At 37.3% G+C, this 16,847-nt stretch overlaps 1 protein-coding gene across 1 annotated transcript; it reads left to right on the top strand.

The window, feature by feature from the left end:
- The first annotated feature begins 7,157 nt into the window (after positions 1-7,157).
- rpl36a (ribosomal protein L36A) lies at positions 7,158-13,671 on the top strand. Its single transcript, XM_056259993.1, has 5 exons — positions 7,158-7,282; positions 7,723-7,828; positions 7,917-7,984; positions 12,852-12,974; positions 13,590-13,671. Exons 1-5 carry the CDS (start codon positions 7,280-7,282, stop codon positions 13,608-13,610), a joined length of 321 nt encoding a protein of 106 aa, XP_056115968.1. The 5' UTR covers positions 7,158-7,279; the 3' UTR covers positions 13,611-13,671.
- Positions 13,672-16,847: the final 3,176 nt, after the last annotated feature.

Genomic DNA, 16,847 nt, shown 5'->3' with positions numbered 1-16,847 from the left:
CTTACCCAGATACAATAGTGCTATTTTCTGATCGGCTACTGTGTAGCTCGACGAACAACACCAGAGGAGACGCTCTTGATTCCTGCCGGTTCCCCAGTGAGAGTGGCGCGACCAGAGTTTTGGGCACTGCGGCATATTAAATATATAACAAACAGTTTTTCAGCGTGAGAAATACAATGTGTGGCGGGAGAGCGTGACAAAAGACCGAAATGAGTGACTGTCACGCTCAATGCGTGACACTTGAGAGCCCTGACAATATTGCATTTCATTTTGTCCAAGGAGCTGTTCTGTTTTATATGCTCCTAAGAAAAGTCAAGTAGAGCTCCATCATTGCTCAAAGTAAAAAAAATATCATACTTTATGATGTTAGTTTTAATAAAAATATAATAAAAAAAATTAAATCAAGGAAATTTCTCTGGCATTTCTTTCTTTTTGCTGTATCGAAAACGTACCGAACCGTGACACAAGTGTATCGTATCGAACCGTGAATTTTGTGAACCGTTACACCCCTACTAAGCACACAGCCAAGATAACAAAGGAGTGGCCCAGCCAGAGCCCAGACTTGAACCCGATTGAACATCTCTGGAGAGATCTGAGAATGGCTGTGCTCCCCATCCAACCTGATGGAGCTTGAAGTTCTGCAAAGATGAATGGGAGAAACTGCCCAAAAATGGGTATGCCAAAGCTTCTAGCATCGTACTCAAAAAGACTTGAGGCTGTAATTGGTGCCAAAGGTGCTTCAACAAAGTATTGAGCAAAGGCTGTGAATACTTGTGTTTTTAAAAGATTTCAAACAAACCTCTTTCACGTTGTGAAAATGTGGAAAAAATTAAGCACTGTGAAAACTTTCCGGATGTATATACAGGTCCTTCTCAAAAAATTAGCATATTGTGATAAAGTTCATTATTTTCCATAATGTAATGATAAAAATTAAACTTTCATATATTTTAGATTCATTGCACACCAACTGAAATATTTCAGGTCTTTTATTGTTTTAATACTGATGATTTTGGCATACAGCTCATGAAAACCCAAAATTCCTGTCTAAAAAAATTTGCATATTTCATCCGACCAATAAAATAAGTGTTTTTAATAAAAAAAAAAAAGTCAACCTTCAAATAATTATGTTCAGTTATGCACTCAATAGTCAATACTTGGTCGGGAATCCTTTTGCAGAAATGACTGCTTCAATGCGGCGTGGCATGGAGGCAATCAGCCTGTGGCACTGCTGAGGTGTTATGGAGGCCCAGGATGCTTCGATAGCGGCCTTAAGCTCATCCAGAGTGTTGGGTCTTGTGTCTCTCAACTTTCTCTTCACAATATCCCACAGATTCTCTATGGGGTTCAGGTCAGGAGAGTTGGCAGGCCAATTGAGCACAGTAGTACCATGGTCAGTAAACCATTTACCAGTGGTTTTGGCACTGTGCGCAGGTGCCAGGTCGTGCTGAAAAATTAAATCTTCATCTCCATAAAGCTTTTCAGCAGATGGAAGCATGAAGTGCTCCAAAATCTCCTGATAGCTAGCTGCATTGACCCTGCCCTTGATAAAACACAGTGCACCAACACCAGCAGCTGACATGGCACCCCAGACCATCACTGACTGTGGGTACTTGACACTGGAATTCAGGCATTTTGGCATTTCCTTCTCCCCAGTCTTCCTCCAGACTCTGGCACCTTGATTTCCGAATGACATACAAAACTGAGCAACAGTCCAGTGCTGCTTCTCTGTATCCCAGGTCAGGCACTTCTGCCGCTGTTTCTGGTTCAAAAGTGGCTTGACCTGGGGAATGCGGCACCTGTAGCCCATTTCCTGCACACGCCTGTGCACGGTGGCTCTGGATGTTTCTACTCCAGACTCAGTCTACTGCTTCCGCAGGTCCCCCAAGGTCTGGAATCGGTCCTTCTCCACAATCTTCCTCAGGGTACGGTCACCTCTTCTCGTTGTGCAGCGTTTTTTGCCACACTTTTTCCTTCCCACAGACTTCCCACTGAGGTGCCTTGATACAGCACTCTGGGAACAGCCTATTTGTTCAGAAATTTCTTTCTGTCTCACCCTCTTGCTTGAGGGTGTCAATGATGGCCTTCTGGACAGCAGTCAGGTCGCCAGTCTTACCCATGATTGCGGTTTTGAGTAATGAAACAGGCTGGGAGTTTTTAAAAGCCTCAGGAATCTTTTGCAGGTGTTTAGAGTTAATTAGTTGATTCAGATGATTAGGTTAATAGCTCGTTTAGAGACCCTTTTCATGATATGCTAATTTTTTGAGACAGGAATTTTGGCTTTTCATGAGCTGTATGCCAAAATCATCAGTATTAGAGGGGTCATATAATGGTACATGCACTTTTACAAGTTGATTGTACTGAAATGTGTGTTGGCAGTGCCTGTACACAACCATCATAAAATGATAAAAATCCATCCAGTGTTTTTGTTTTAATCTCCTTATATGTTTTCCCCTGCCTCAAATCGAGCCGTTCGAGCCTGTGACGTCACAAGCTCGCACGCCCCTCCCACGATTGTTGAATGACAGCCGCGTTTCAACACAGACCCGCCCTCGCTCGTGAGCCAGCTGTCAATCATAGTCCGCGCGGACCGGCGCGGTCATTGTTGATATGCTGGAGCACTGTCTATGAGCAGAATGGCGTCTAAGCGATTGTGGTGTTCTGTTCTTGAGTGTAATAACGAACACAGCAGTCATTTTAATGTTCCTAAATCCGAACCACTAAAGACGCAGTGGCTGAGTTTGTTTTCGAAGGGAATATTCCCCACGAGCAACGTCAATGCTTTCATATTTGCACGAATCATTTCACACACCAGACTGCTTATAAACGAGGAGGGTCAGTATTAAGCTGGTTTTGCTAAGAAGCTGCTCTTGGACCGGTACCAACTATTCGTGTTCCTGCTGAACCTCCAAAATAACTGAAGTGAGTGTAACGTTTTATTAACCTTTAAAATTTATATTAATCTTTGCAAATCTTTAGATGCACGCTTCGCAATGAATGCGTCTAAGGTTTACACTCAGGGTACATTACGGCATGTTTTCTATGTACGACGTTCTCAATATAATTCATAATCCCACGTCTATAATGAACAACGCATTATGGTTATTGTGTTACAAACGGTGTACACAGAACAGAGAGGCGGGGTGAGCAAAGCTCATTATCATTTAAAGTCATATGCACTGAAACGGCGTGCTGAAAACAGAGCTGTTTTTGACCAGTTAAAATAAGTGTTTTCTTACAATACTAATGAGAACTTTTAATTAAAGTATATTACAAACTTTTAATTTAGACTCTAAAGAATCATATTAGCTTGTACAAAAATGGCATTATATGATCCCTTTAAAACAATAAAAGACCTGAAATATTTCAGTTGGTGTGCAATGAATCTAAAATATATGAAAGTTTAATTTTTATCATTACATTATGGAAAATAATGAACTATCACAATATGCTAATTTTTTTAGAAGGACCTGTATATATATATATATATATATATATATATATATATATATATATATATATATATATATATATATATATATATATAAACACACATTCAAAAGTTTAGGGTCGGTAAGCTTTTTTTACTGATCACCAAGGCTGCATTTATTTGATCAAAAATACAGTAATATTGTGAAATATTATTCCAATTCAAAATAACTATTTTCTATTTTAAAATATCATTTACTCCTGTGATGGCAACACTGAATTTTCAGCAGACATAACTCAGTCTTCAGTGTCATATGATCCTTCAGAAATCATTCTAATAAGCTGATTTGGTGTTCAAGAAACATTAATTATTATCAATGTTGAAAACAGTTGTGCTACTTAACATTTTTGTGGAAACTGTGATACTGTAGTTTTTGTCAAAGTTCAGCAGCATTTACTTGAAAAATAAATCTTTTGGAACATTCAAAATGTCTTTACTGACACCTTTGATCAATTTAATGCATCCTTGCTGAATAACAGTTTTAATTTCTTTTAAAAAAATCTTACTGACCCCAAACTTTTTAATGTTGTGTGTGTGTGTATATATATCTATAAAACAAAAACTATATGAATATTTGGCCTATATTATATTTATAAATGATAAACAATAAAGAGAATATATAGGAAATACATATAAAAATTAAAGTACATTTGATGAAATAAGTATTTGTAGTGATATATGCATTCAAAAGTAAACCGTACAAAGAAATACATAAAATATATTGACTAACTCATCTTAGCGGGGATGTATAAAAAAAATTGGTCCGATAAAATTTTGTTCCAGTCCACTAAATTAGAATTACCACCTGCCACTAATGTAATGCTATAACAGTAAGCAGACAGTAGATCAGAGATACAAAATCACAAGCAAATAATTTTGACCACCCACCATTAAGATTAATCAGCACCGTCACCCTCAGATCTTGGTTTGAATATGGCCATACTCCAAAAATGAATCAGGTTCTTCATCAGCATCCCATTCTGGCAGGTCTACAGGCACAAAAAGGGCATGGTGAGAAATCCTTAAAACTGACATGAAACGTGTCCTCTGTGGGATTACAAATGTAAGAATCTGTTTAAGATCGGCTGGTCCTACGTCCTGACAAAACATCACATAAAAACTAAAGGGATATACATTGTATTTGTCATTTAAGATGAAGATGATCACATCAGATGAATGATTATAAAGCAAAGGTTCTAGGAGGTTTCTGACTGTTCCTGATCTCCATATTGGTAGTTAAAGAAGCATAGTACTTGAGGCTATCTATCACCTTTTATCTGTGATGGCTTTTGGTTCCCCTGCCCCAATCTTGGTACAATTGTCCTGCATGGTACAGTTATGCTGATTGGACTGGGGCTCATAAAACTCCAAAGTCTGGGCTAATAACTGTTTACATCTTTTGCAAACGTTGTTAAAGATTGTGACCTGAGTGCTTTGTCTTCACCTGTAAGGACTGCCCTAAAATGTGTATAAAACTACAATGTACTGTAGCTTGTTAGACTTGACTGCAGCTACCAAACAGCCGGTTTCTCAATAAAGAATTCTGCTGAAGATACACTGCGTTGCCTTGTCTTCGCCTCATTAATTGCTTTTGTCATACTGTACACGCTGTTTTACTGGGCATAAAACGAAATGTTTTACTAGGCATTACTTACATAAACGAATTACTAATATTTTGCTCATTAGCAACTGAAGCACGTCCATTAGCTTTTTTCATTTGATTGTTTGTTGTTTTTCCATTTTTAACCTTAAAAATTAAAATAATTATCCAGTGTGCCCAGTCAAATATTACAGATTTGAACAATTACCACATTAAAAAGCAACATATATGTGCATAAAAGAGGGTCACATCTTAAAATGATTCACCTTCGTTTTCGTAATTCGCTGGATGTCAGCAATGCATAAACTTGTCTCCTGTCCATGTTTAAATCGTTTCCATACAGGTAAAGGCCTTCGACCGTTTGGCGCCCCCCTGTGGACAATGTTCCAAACTCCAACAAGAGACAAATATTACGGAATAGTACAAACAATAAAGAACAAAATGCGAATGAAATGTTCATGTGAAATGTTTGGGAGCATTTATTTGAAACCAATGTAACACAGTTGTTTGTATATGGCATATGAACAATGATATCACATCACACGTATAGTCTATTTATATTTTAAATTGTCACAAAAAAACTGGTTAGCAATACAAATGACTGTAGGAGTGTTGAGTCCTTTTTGTTTGTTTGTTTAAAGGGATGCATGACATTACCACAAAACTTGAGTCACAATTTGTATTAGGCCAGATGAAGACATGTAGTCAAAATATTGCTTAGTTAATAAAACTTTCTTGTCAATTTCTTTTTTCTAGGTTTGCAAATCAGACACATTTTTCTCAATCACTGGCCCTTTAAAAACAGAGCAACATCCCCACACACAAGCAATGGTTTGTTCTTTGTCTTTTCAAATTATTTCACTTTAATTAACCTCGTTAATCTGCATGAAGGGAGCTAAAGACGAACATGTACAATCAGGTGTTATTAATCAAAGCTCCAGGACATGCAGCGTGTGAGTGTGTGTGTGTGTGTGTGTGTGTGTGTGTGTGTGTGTGTGTGTGTGTGTGTAGTTGAGAGGGTGGTTTTGTTTAGAAGGCATGTCAAGATAACCGTGAATGTGAGCAGGCGTGAATTTCCAGTAACATCTAGCATGCCAGTATAATGTGCAGCAGTATGCACTACAGAATGCACCTTGAAGTCATTGGGTCAGCAGATGTTATTACTGCTCATCAAGAATGACCTAGTCAGTGTCGCCATGGTGATACTGGCAGCCAGCAGCATGCTGCATGTGCCAGTCCATATCAACATCTCAGACGGCTAGTGGGCACAAGCACAGGCATTTTTTTCCCCATTTTTCTACTGGCCATAATTATTCTCTATACTCAATTATTCTCTGACAAACCAAAAAACAACAAATGAGGAACATCAATAAAAAACGTTGTTGTTTTTAAAATATTACCATGTTTATCACTTATATCACTTTACAATAGTAATAAAATACACAATCTACATAAATTAACTCAACATAAATGATTCTATAAATTAAAAACTGAAATACAAATATTGTACCACTGTAGACAATTTACAACACTGTATACTACTTTTCCTGGTCTTTGAAGCTCTTCACTCCCCTTTTTTCTTATTATGCAAACAATCTTCTCCAATCGTGTGGTTTCAGCTCTAAAATTGTGCAAAAGTACTGTATACGTTTTTTTTTCTTTCCCTTCGTTATGAGAACACAATATCATACTATTTTTTTGTCCAGCAAACAATTGTAGAACAATATTCTTTTAGAATCATTTTCACCGGGATTTTATTATGTGGTACTATGAGTCGCATTTTCAGTCATTTTATGACATTTTGATCATGTTTCAAAAACAATGTTTGTTATTATTGGTTGGTTGCTCTTATCGTCGTTTCTGATGAGATATAAAAAGGAACGGTGTTTTGGATTGGCATCGCGTTTTGGTCACGTTTCGACAAAATATCGCGATAAGTAGAAATAAATACAGTCGAGTCTTTACATATTATCTGAACACTATCAACTTCTTCGTTGTCGGTGGTATCATTAACATTAGTCATTAAAATACTTATAATAATATTAGTATTCATATGTATGTTTGGTATCTCGACCGTTAGGTGGTAGCATCGTGCAAGAGCAAACAGCGCGAGACCTCACTGGCGCGACCCGGTATTAATGCTCTGAGTGACGTCTTTACTTCCTCTTTGCTCCTGCGCCGCGAGGGCAACCATGGTGCGTACTGTTGTCCTGTGGACTTTCATCCAAAATCTGTTTTAATCCTAAATATTTGAACAACTTAGCCCTAAACAAACTGCACAATGTGAATGTATACAGCATCGGCATTATATAAAATGTTATATTGGGTTGTTTATATGACGAATAAGATGATTATTCTCCTTTACTTGCCGACTTCCCGAATAGTAATGTAGATGTTTCAATTGTAGCAGAATATGATTGGTATTTTAAATAAGCTTAATTAAACGATTGCTTTTTGTCTTTGTATATTTGAATGCATTATTTACACCTCTGAAGTTCCGGAATTGTGTGTTAATTTAGTGAAAATACTGATTAGCTCGAGTGCTAGTTTGTCTCTTGCTGGTTGTCAGCGCCGCTGTAACGTTAATGAACTCCGACTGCATGAGATTTCATTGACGAGACGTGTTTTTCCGTAGGTGAACGTACCGAAGACCCGCAGGACTTACTGCAAAAAATGCAAGAAGCACCAGCCACATAAAGTGACCCAGTACAAGAAGGGCAAAGACTCTCTGTACGCCCAGGGTAAGTCCTGAGAATTGGCTGGGACGTTGAACAGTGTAGATTTCACTGTCTGAAGAATTAACTGCATTTGTTTAACTGTTAATTTTAGGGAAGAGGCGTTACGACAGAAAGCAGAGTGGTTATGGAGGACAAACTAAGCCTATTTTCCGAAAAAAGGTATGTTGGGTCTTGCAGATGGGTGCCAAACTATGGAAGCCAAAGTGGCCATGTTGCCTCAAAGTCCAAATAACTTCAATATTGTTCCAAACCAATACTGCTGTTATTTATTTTACATTTATCTGATTTTAAATGGCTATTTCAAGCCGTTTTCTATCACTGAAACACCAGGTTTTGTTGCAACAAAGATTAGATGCTTCAAATTAACAATGAAGACCTAGTGAAGTTCATTTAGTTTAATTCAGCAAAGAGTGTAACTTCTCAGTATACAACAAACCTACAATTAAAAATATGTGGAAAGTTTTGAAAAGTGCTCTTGACAAAAAGATCCACTGGTGTAGAATATGGTGTTATCTTGATTGCTATACATGGTTCAAACTCTAGGTTTAAAGTGTCTTTGGGTTATTGATAATGTGCTGAAAGGCCTTTTAGTTGGCATTTGACTAAATAACATGGAGCCTTAAATTTACATGTGGTATACATTTTCAGTTATAAAAACTGGGCAGTACGTAAAAAAAAAAAAAAGAATTCAAACCGAAAGTTTTTTTTTTAAGTACTTCTAATTTGGAGGTAGTGGTCACATGTGTTTTAAACATTGCATTTGTGGTGTAAGCATCTCAACTGGTCACAGGACATGTATTGAAGTTGTAGGTTACTACCAGGTGTAAACAATGTTCTGTTTTGCCTGACTGCTTCCAATAGGATCACCAGATCTTAATACTAGGGGCCTCGTATATTAAAGTTTCCGTAGATTTCATTTTATAAGCTAGATTATATGCACAAGTTTTCAGATGAATAAATCCATGTGTATGCCAGAACCTGCACACAATTCCCTTTTATAAAAGTCAGCGGAAGATTGTGGGTACATGCATCTCCACACCGTCTCTATGAAATAACCATATATAGAGCTTGCAACGACTAGTTTTACTTTGAATATCCTCATCTGCATATTTCCATATGTATCAGGGATGTTTTTTCCGGAATTCCGGTTATTTCAGCCTAAAATCATGACCCACGTGAATCATGCCGATCAGTAATAAAAATAAAATCGGGGGTGTTTGGAAGTTTTGGGATAGTCATTGTAATTTGTTTCAAAATATTTAAATAATAGAATGTTTAAGTGATAATATTAAACAAACTACAATACTTAACGTTCATTCGATCAATCCGACTACGGCTTTTCCATCAGATTTCGTTTTGCATCGTTGAGCATTTTAACCAATAGCACGCGTTTCCGTTTAGTTTATGAGCGTGATGACCAATCAGAGGCGTTCAGATTAGTCATCGCTGAAACGAATAGTTTTGTTCAGTGCACTGACTGAATTCTTCTGACTTCCATCATAAACAACAAAGTGCAGATTCGATGTAAGAGATTCATGTCGCACGTTTCTGTGATTTTTAACGGGAGTTTTGTGCTTGCTTAAACTCGGGCTAGACCCTAGTTATGGACAGCCTCACGATCGTTCCTGGCACTGCGTATCTAACGTTAGGCCTATAGCACGAGTGCTTTTATTAGGCTTGCTCTTTATACGCAAAAGTAATACGTGCATCTGGTAGGCAAAAAAAGTGCGGATCATATGTAGCCTACGGTGCTAAATTGCTTATTGGATGTACGTAAAAGGTTATTTATGCGTAAAAAGAGCACGCAAAGCTCGATCGGTCACATTCTCTGCTCCCTTTCTGTGTACAGTTTATTCCAGTTAATATAATTTATTCATCATGTTGATAAGATTCTGTAGTCATTTTCTAATGCGTAAAAAATAGGGGTGGAACGGTACATGTATTCGTATTGAACCGAAACGGTACGGGCGTCACGGTTCGGTGCACGAATTTGCACGGAGAATACACGGTACAAATAAAATTAAAAAAAACTCTTAAATAGCGATACATTTCGCTCTATTCGCTTTTGGTGTGACTGTGAACGCAGCAATGAACAGGCTGCGATCAAGATCGCAATGCTGGAGTGTGTGTGCGCGCGAGAGAGAGAGGCGCGGGTGCGAATCGCGCGATCAATGTGTGTGCGTGCGCGTGAGAGGCGCGAATCGCGCCATCGAACTGTGTGTGTGAGGCACGGGCGATCGAACAGTGGAAACATAAAAACATACTCCGTCATTTTTTTCATACAGGACATCATTAAAACTGCAATTTGTTTACTTATATTTGTGTTCACTCGCAATAAAACACAACATTGTGCTTTTGTCACACTCTAAACTCTTATCAAACTGTAACCTACAACTGTTAACAAGTTTTTAATGGTAGTATTATTTTATACGGATATCAATTATTTATAATTCAGATGAGAATAAAGTTAGGGTTAATTAAAATGAAGGAAAACAAATATATTGATCTGAAATAGCAAATTAATTTTAAATTCATTCAGGTACAATTACCAAACATATCTCAAGGTCTTTTTAATAATTTAATTAATAAACTAATTATATAAAACTACTGTCAGTGCACTACAAATAAACTGGTTCTATGCCTTTATTAATAAATAGGGCGTCAGTGGTTCATGTGGGTTGTCTACAAACCGGAAGGTTGGTGGTTCAATCCTCGGTTCCACCTGACCAAGTGTCGAGGTGTCCATGAGCAAGACACCTAACCCGAGCTGCTCCCGACGAGCTGGATGGCTGCCGTCGCCCGTCGGTGTATGAATGAATGGGTGAATGTGAGGCAAAATGTAAAGCGCTTTGGTGGCCATTTGGTCTGTGAAAGCGCTATATAAATGCAGTCCATTTACCATAAAACTTATTTAAAAAATACAAGACATTTATAAAAAAAAAAGCCTTCTGCATTTTTGTTTTGCTATTCACTCCATTGTACCGAAGTCGTACCGAACCGTGACGTCTGAACCGAGGTATGAACCGAACCCTGACTTCTGTGTACCGTTCCACCCCTACGTAAAAAGCATTAATATAATTCACAAATGGTTCTTAGGTTGTTTTATCTGTGTAGGCAGAATATGATGTGCAGTTAACCAAAACACAAACATTTTATGTTGCCTATTGTAGAAGTTTGAGTGGAATTTAATTTACTGAATGAGATTGATCGGTATTGTAAACACAGTTGTTTTCTTCACAGAACTACAGAACAGTTATCGCCATTACTTTTTCCCCAAAGATAAGTTAAGACGTCCTGTTTTGTATTACTAGAAATTATCGCTGTTAAATATATTTCCATGTGTGTCACTCATCACAGTTCCTGGTAGTTCATGCAGTAAATGGCTGATTCAGGTGTTTAAAGTAAAAAGTGCTTTACGCTGGGTCTTAAAAAAAAAATCACTTGCACAATCACATCCCTGATGCATATTCCCATCAACATGATACCATGTTTAACGGTACAAGACATTAGGGAAACATGAGATCCGGATATGAGTTTTTTTTTATGGCAACCTCTTGAATCTGCAATCCTATTACAGTATTTTTCACAAAAAGTAATTGTTTAAAAATATATGAATATGTGAATAAAAAGGAAGTAAACACTGACAGGGCATTCAGTAATCTGGTAATTTCGTGCGCACTGGTAATTTTTTTTAAAATAAAGACCAAGGTAACGCTAATTTTACATACAGCGCACAGTGAAAACGATATGAATCTGACACGGTGAGCAACTCGATATAGCACAGCATATTTTAAAATGAAGGATTTCAAGTTTTTCGATCGCGTCTCCTGTGAAGTTGATCTTCTGTTCGCCTTCACTAACTTCGCACGGACCGACAGTCACTCGCAGTTTATGCAGGCTAAAAATGCACTTCACAAGATAAAACAGCTGGATTCGATTAAATCTGCAAGGTTTGTGAAATTATGTTTATTAGATAATCAGAGATTTGTTTAAATGATGTAATGCGCATTTGCTAAATGTTGACGGTAAACGAGAAGTATTTTAGCCTGATTGTTTGCCTTTCTGTTACAAATAATATAAAAGCAAATGCTTTACTTTTTCGCATACCATTTACTTAGTTTACTAGATCTAACAAAGTATTAGATATCACTGACAGATCGTAAACTAATGAAGACCGAGAATGTGAGCGCTGTGATCAGACGATGCCGTTCTCTTCTCAGGCGCCTGTGTTCTCAGCGCCGCCTGTCAAAATAAAAGTCCCGCTTCCAACACCGGCCAATCAGAAACTTATCGGCCTTGGCGATATATCTGTCGACCACTAGTAAACATGTTTAGGATGTTTATACAGCATATTTTTAATGGAAAAAACATAAATAATATAAAAAGCAAATCTTACAAGTCTTCAAATACAATTGTATTTTTCATAATGTTGGGAAGATCACAGGAGGAGTTGTCATTAGGATACTATTTGCCTGCACATAACATCAAAAGCACACCTCTGTGCAGCAGTGGTTGTACATTATTGTCATCTGACCTTTTCAAACTGACCAATGGACCTTTCTACCACCGAACGGAAGTGCGCAGCATTCTCCCGAGGGATATTTTTAGAACAGGAGTTCTGCAATTGAGTTTGAGGAATTCTCATGCACCTAGCACTCTAAGCTGACATTAAAACGGAGCATGCCACAGAAGTGTTCAAAAGCAGCACGTTCTTCTAAATTTGTTTAACTTCTGGATAATGTAATTTGACTGCTTAAATATTTAATCTAAATGTGTATATCAAAATGAAAATTAAATCATTCCGTTTACTTCATTACTTAACTAACTCCAGTAAAAGTAAGTAGTATTCTAGAATGTGGAAGGTTCAAAGCTACATGTACAAATTACTATTTCTCAAGTGCCAAGTGTAAATGCAGCCTAAGTTGGGTTTAGTTATCTGTGTGTGGAGAAACTGTTGCCCTCAATATTCATTGTTGATCATTGGATGTTTACATATCAGGTGTAATTGTCCCTCTTTTTGCTGTAGGCTAAAACCACAAAGAAGATTGTGCTGAGGCTGGAGTGCGTGGAGCCCAACTGCCGCTCAAAGAGGATGTTGGCCATTAAGAGATGCAAACATTTTGAGCTGGGAGGAGACAAAAAGAGAAAGGTAATTAAATGCACATTAGCTGGTTAAAGAACAAGTAAAAAGGCAAATTTGAAGCCATTTGTACTGACGATAAAACACAGAAACAAATGAAATGGTGGTTTGAAGGCTATTTTAGTCATTAATTGTCTTCAGGGTTTTCACCATAATGGAGAAAATTGGTAATATTTGATTTGTGATATTTTTATAGTGAAAGATTTGTGGTTATTCTCTCTTCTAAAAGATGATCAGCTAGAAAATTATCTTTTTGTGAGGCAATCTTTGTAAATTTAAAATTTGCATGAATTTTTTAAAAGTGGAAAACTAGTTATGGAAATTCATTGGAGGAGAAATGGGAAGCCTGGTGATTTACTAAAATTAATCAGTGGGTGGATTTTATTTTTAACATCTAAATCAAGTGTAAACCTTTTTAATTAGAATTAAATCAAATGTTTGGGCTTTCAAATATGTACTTTTAGTCAAGTACTGAAGTCAAACAGTGCATAATCCTCTGTGTATTGGAAAAAGAGTGACTTAACAAATTGTACTTTGGCATAAGGACAGAACCATTGAAAACTGAAACTATTTCTGACTGTTATAAGTATTTATGTATAATTTCTATTCTCATCTTTCTTCCAGGGCCAGGTCATCCAGTTCTGAGCTGGGCCAAGTGCTTTTTTTGTGGTTTACCATGACTGTCAATAAAAGTTGTATACAGTTATGCTGACTTTTGCCTTTCATTCAACATCAGTATCAAATATCGTTTCCAAATTAAGTCCCACACTAAGTGCACCATAGGGGACCAAAATGGCAGCTTTGCTTCCATAAATGATTACAAAAGTGTTACTCTAACAGCAGATCTGTTATGTCATGCAGCTGTTGGGGTAAAGCAAATTATGCATCCTGCAGTGAAAGATGGATCTTTACTCAGACTCACTCAGCTTTTTGTGTAGTGAGAGGCGGAAGGAGGGGACATGACGCATGTTAAATGAATGTTTGAAATTGTAACACTTCAACTTGGCAGCAAGAGGAAAAGATGTCTTAAAGCATTCATTGTCTGGTCTTTTTGCTCTAGTAAGTACAGGCACATTGTTAGATTGACCTGAGAAAAAAATATTTAAGCATGGGCAGTGAACATGTGCGATTACATTGTTTTAGATCCAATTTGATGCCTGTCAATAAAATGAAAGCTTGTATTGAGATTTTGGTGCTTTCCTATTTATGTAGATATCTGTACATGCATGACTAGAAAATAATGCCAAACAAGCCTTTCCTCGTGTATGGAGGACCAGCTCTACCATATTTAAAAATAAAAACAGAAATAAATAAATGCTCAATAAATAAGCATACAATTAATTGCCCCAAAAAATACAAAAAAAAAATAAATGTGGGTAAAAATTAAATTATACAGTGAGACATAAATGTATATATCTCTTTTAATTAGCTTTATTTATTCATCTTTGTAATTACCTTTTTTATTTATTGTCTGTTATAATCTTTAACTTTTTATTAATTGTTTTTTTTTTAAGTATTTATGTGCATGTTATAATATTTTTGTCTGTTTTATTCTTCCTTTGTATTTTTTTTACCCTATTTATTTCTTCAATGCTATTTATTTCTGCCTGGCGTTTTTACATTTCTTTATGCATTTCTGCCTCATTATGCAAATGAGGAGGGGCTGTGACAGACGCAACCTGTCTGACAGACGTTACTCTTCTAGTAGCTGTGCGTGAAAATTGCCAACGTCAATCTTGCAGATACGGGGAACTTGAGCAAAGAGTTCTTTGGCGTGAGTGAGCAGGAGTAAGTATTCCGTTGCTTTTATGGACTCATTATCTATGGGCTTCTCCCTTGACGGGACGTCCCCCCGATTGCCTGCGAGCTTCTCCTCCTGTCTGTACGGTAATTTCTGTACAGCGCGACAGAGAGTCGAGTGGTTATGACGCAATCGTTAGCCTATTTTTACTAAAACTGTTTCTACGGGGCCATAATGTAACATAGAAGGTAATTGAGCACTTTATACATTGTCGTGTTTCTTTAGAAATAAATAATGGACAAATGGAGTCTTTAAACGCCTCAGATGTAAAGTTATTCCCTGTCAAAGTGACGCCAAAATGAATGGGAGTCAATGGAAATGCTAACGCAAGTGAAATTCTGCTACAACATGTCGGCACCCGGCCGGCTTCAACTTCCGGTCGATGGATTACCCCCTTGGAAATGACAGTACAGACAGGAGGAGAAGCTCGCAGGCAATCGGGGGGACGTCCCGTCAAGGGAGAAGCCCATAGATAACGAGTTCATAAAAGCAACGGAATACTTAGCTACTCCTGCTCACTCACGCCAAAGAACTCTTTGCTCAAGTTCCCCGTCTCTGCAAGATTAACGTTGGCAATTTTCACGCACAGCTACTAGAAGATTAACGTCTGTTAGACAGGTTGCTCACGTCATCAAGTTTGAGTCGGTTTGAGTCTGCGCGTCAGGAACGGAAGTGCTCAAAAATCGCTAAAAATGGGCTTCAACTGAGTTCCAATGAGATGGCTCTGTCCACTTCTTATACTTTTTTTTATTTTTTATTTTTATTGAGAAAACGTTAAAGGGAAATACAGAGACATTTGAATCTTTGAACAAAAAAAAAAAAAAAATCTGCATCTTATTTCACATATCAATCATCTTTCTAACACATTGAGTATCCTTTTCAACAGTTTTGATGTTTTTAGAGCTTTGCGGTTGTTTTGTATTGAAGTTAGAGAGTCATAAAACATCTTCAAATCAGTGGAAAATAGTCTAACATTTGGTATAGTGGATATACATTTTGCTTTATGTATATGATATTTTCCAAATAGAATGAGAAGTTTAATTATATTATTCATTTCCAATAAATCAGAGTTACAATCCATAAACAAGACCATTACCTCAGTTATTGTGACAAATTTATAAAATAACTCAAAAAGAAACCAAGAAACTTGGGACCAAAATAAATTAGTATAATTACAACTAAAAAATAAGTGTATTATTGTTTCATTTTCTTCATTACAGAAACTGCATAGTGGTGAAAACCCTTCTTTAAATTTACTAATAAAGTCATTACAAGGATAGTATCTGTTTATTATTTTAAAGTGAGTTTCTTTAACTTTATTAGGGAGTACATATTTATTTATATCAGACCACAAATTTTTAAAAACAAGAAAGTGGTAATCCTGCTCCACTTCTTATACTGTCTATGGATTTTACCGGCCACAGTCACAACAAAGATGGCTACCTACGATGAAGTTGTCAGTGAGCTGAGGCATTTAGCGACTGTTTTTGAAAACAATGCTAACGTTATAAGTATTGACTTAATTATTTTTCGTTTGGACGCTCTGACAGAACGTGTGTTTCAGTTAGCGGCACACATGGATACAGATGTCGACAATGTAGTTTTTCAAAATCTGGAGGGACTTTTACATGCGGGTTTGCCTGTTGGTGCCATTGCACCATTCCACGGCGTCCAAATGGAGCATATAAGCAGGGCGACCAGCTATCCCAGGTGTGTGATTAACGTTAGCGACCGAGTTAAGAAGATGGGCCGCTTCCTCCAGATTCTGAAAAACTACATTGTCGACATATGTGTCCATGTGTGCCGCTAACTGAAACACACATTCTGTCAGAGCGTCCAAACGAAAAATAATAAAGTCAATACTTATAACGTTAGCATTGTTTTCAAAAACAGTTGCTAAATGCCTCAGCTCACTGACAACTTCATCGTAGGTAATTTAGCCATCTTTGTTGTGACTGTGGCCGGTGGCATGTAGATTCAACCGATGCAGTAAAATGCTAACCAACCAATGGGCAGAAGTTGACCCCTTAAGACACAGCCCCTCCTCATTTGCATAATGAGGCAGAAATGCATACAGAAAT

Source organism: Rhinichthys klamathensis, unplaced genomic scaffold (assembly GCF_029890125.1).
Source record: "Rhinichthys klamathensis goyatoka isolate OS25496 unplaced genomic scaffold, OSU_Roscu_1.1 h1tg000172l_1, whole genome shotgun sequence".
Classification (NCBI taxonomy): domain Eukaryota; kingdom Metazoa; phylum Chordata; class Actinopteri; order Cypriniformes; family Leuciscidae; genus Rhinichthys; species Rhinichthys klamathensis.
The sequence above is the reverse complement of the archived record's forward strand: the minus strand, read 5'-3'. Positions and strand labels throughout refer to the sequence as shown.

What these genes read in the sequence shown, in the direction of transcription:
- rpl36a (XM_056259993.1), top strand. An exon ending in AGACTCTCTGTACGCCCAGG is followed by an intron (nt 7,829 to 7,916) that starts GTAAGTCCTGAG and finishes TGTTAATTTTAG; the next exon opens with GGAAGAGGCGTTACGACAGA. An exon ending in AGCCTATTTTCCGAAAAAAG is followed by an intron (nt 7,985 to 12,851) that starts GTATGTTGGGTC and finishes TTTTTGCTGTAG; the next exon opens with GCTAAAACCACAAAGAAGAT.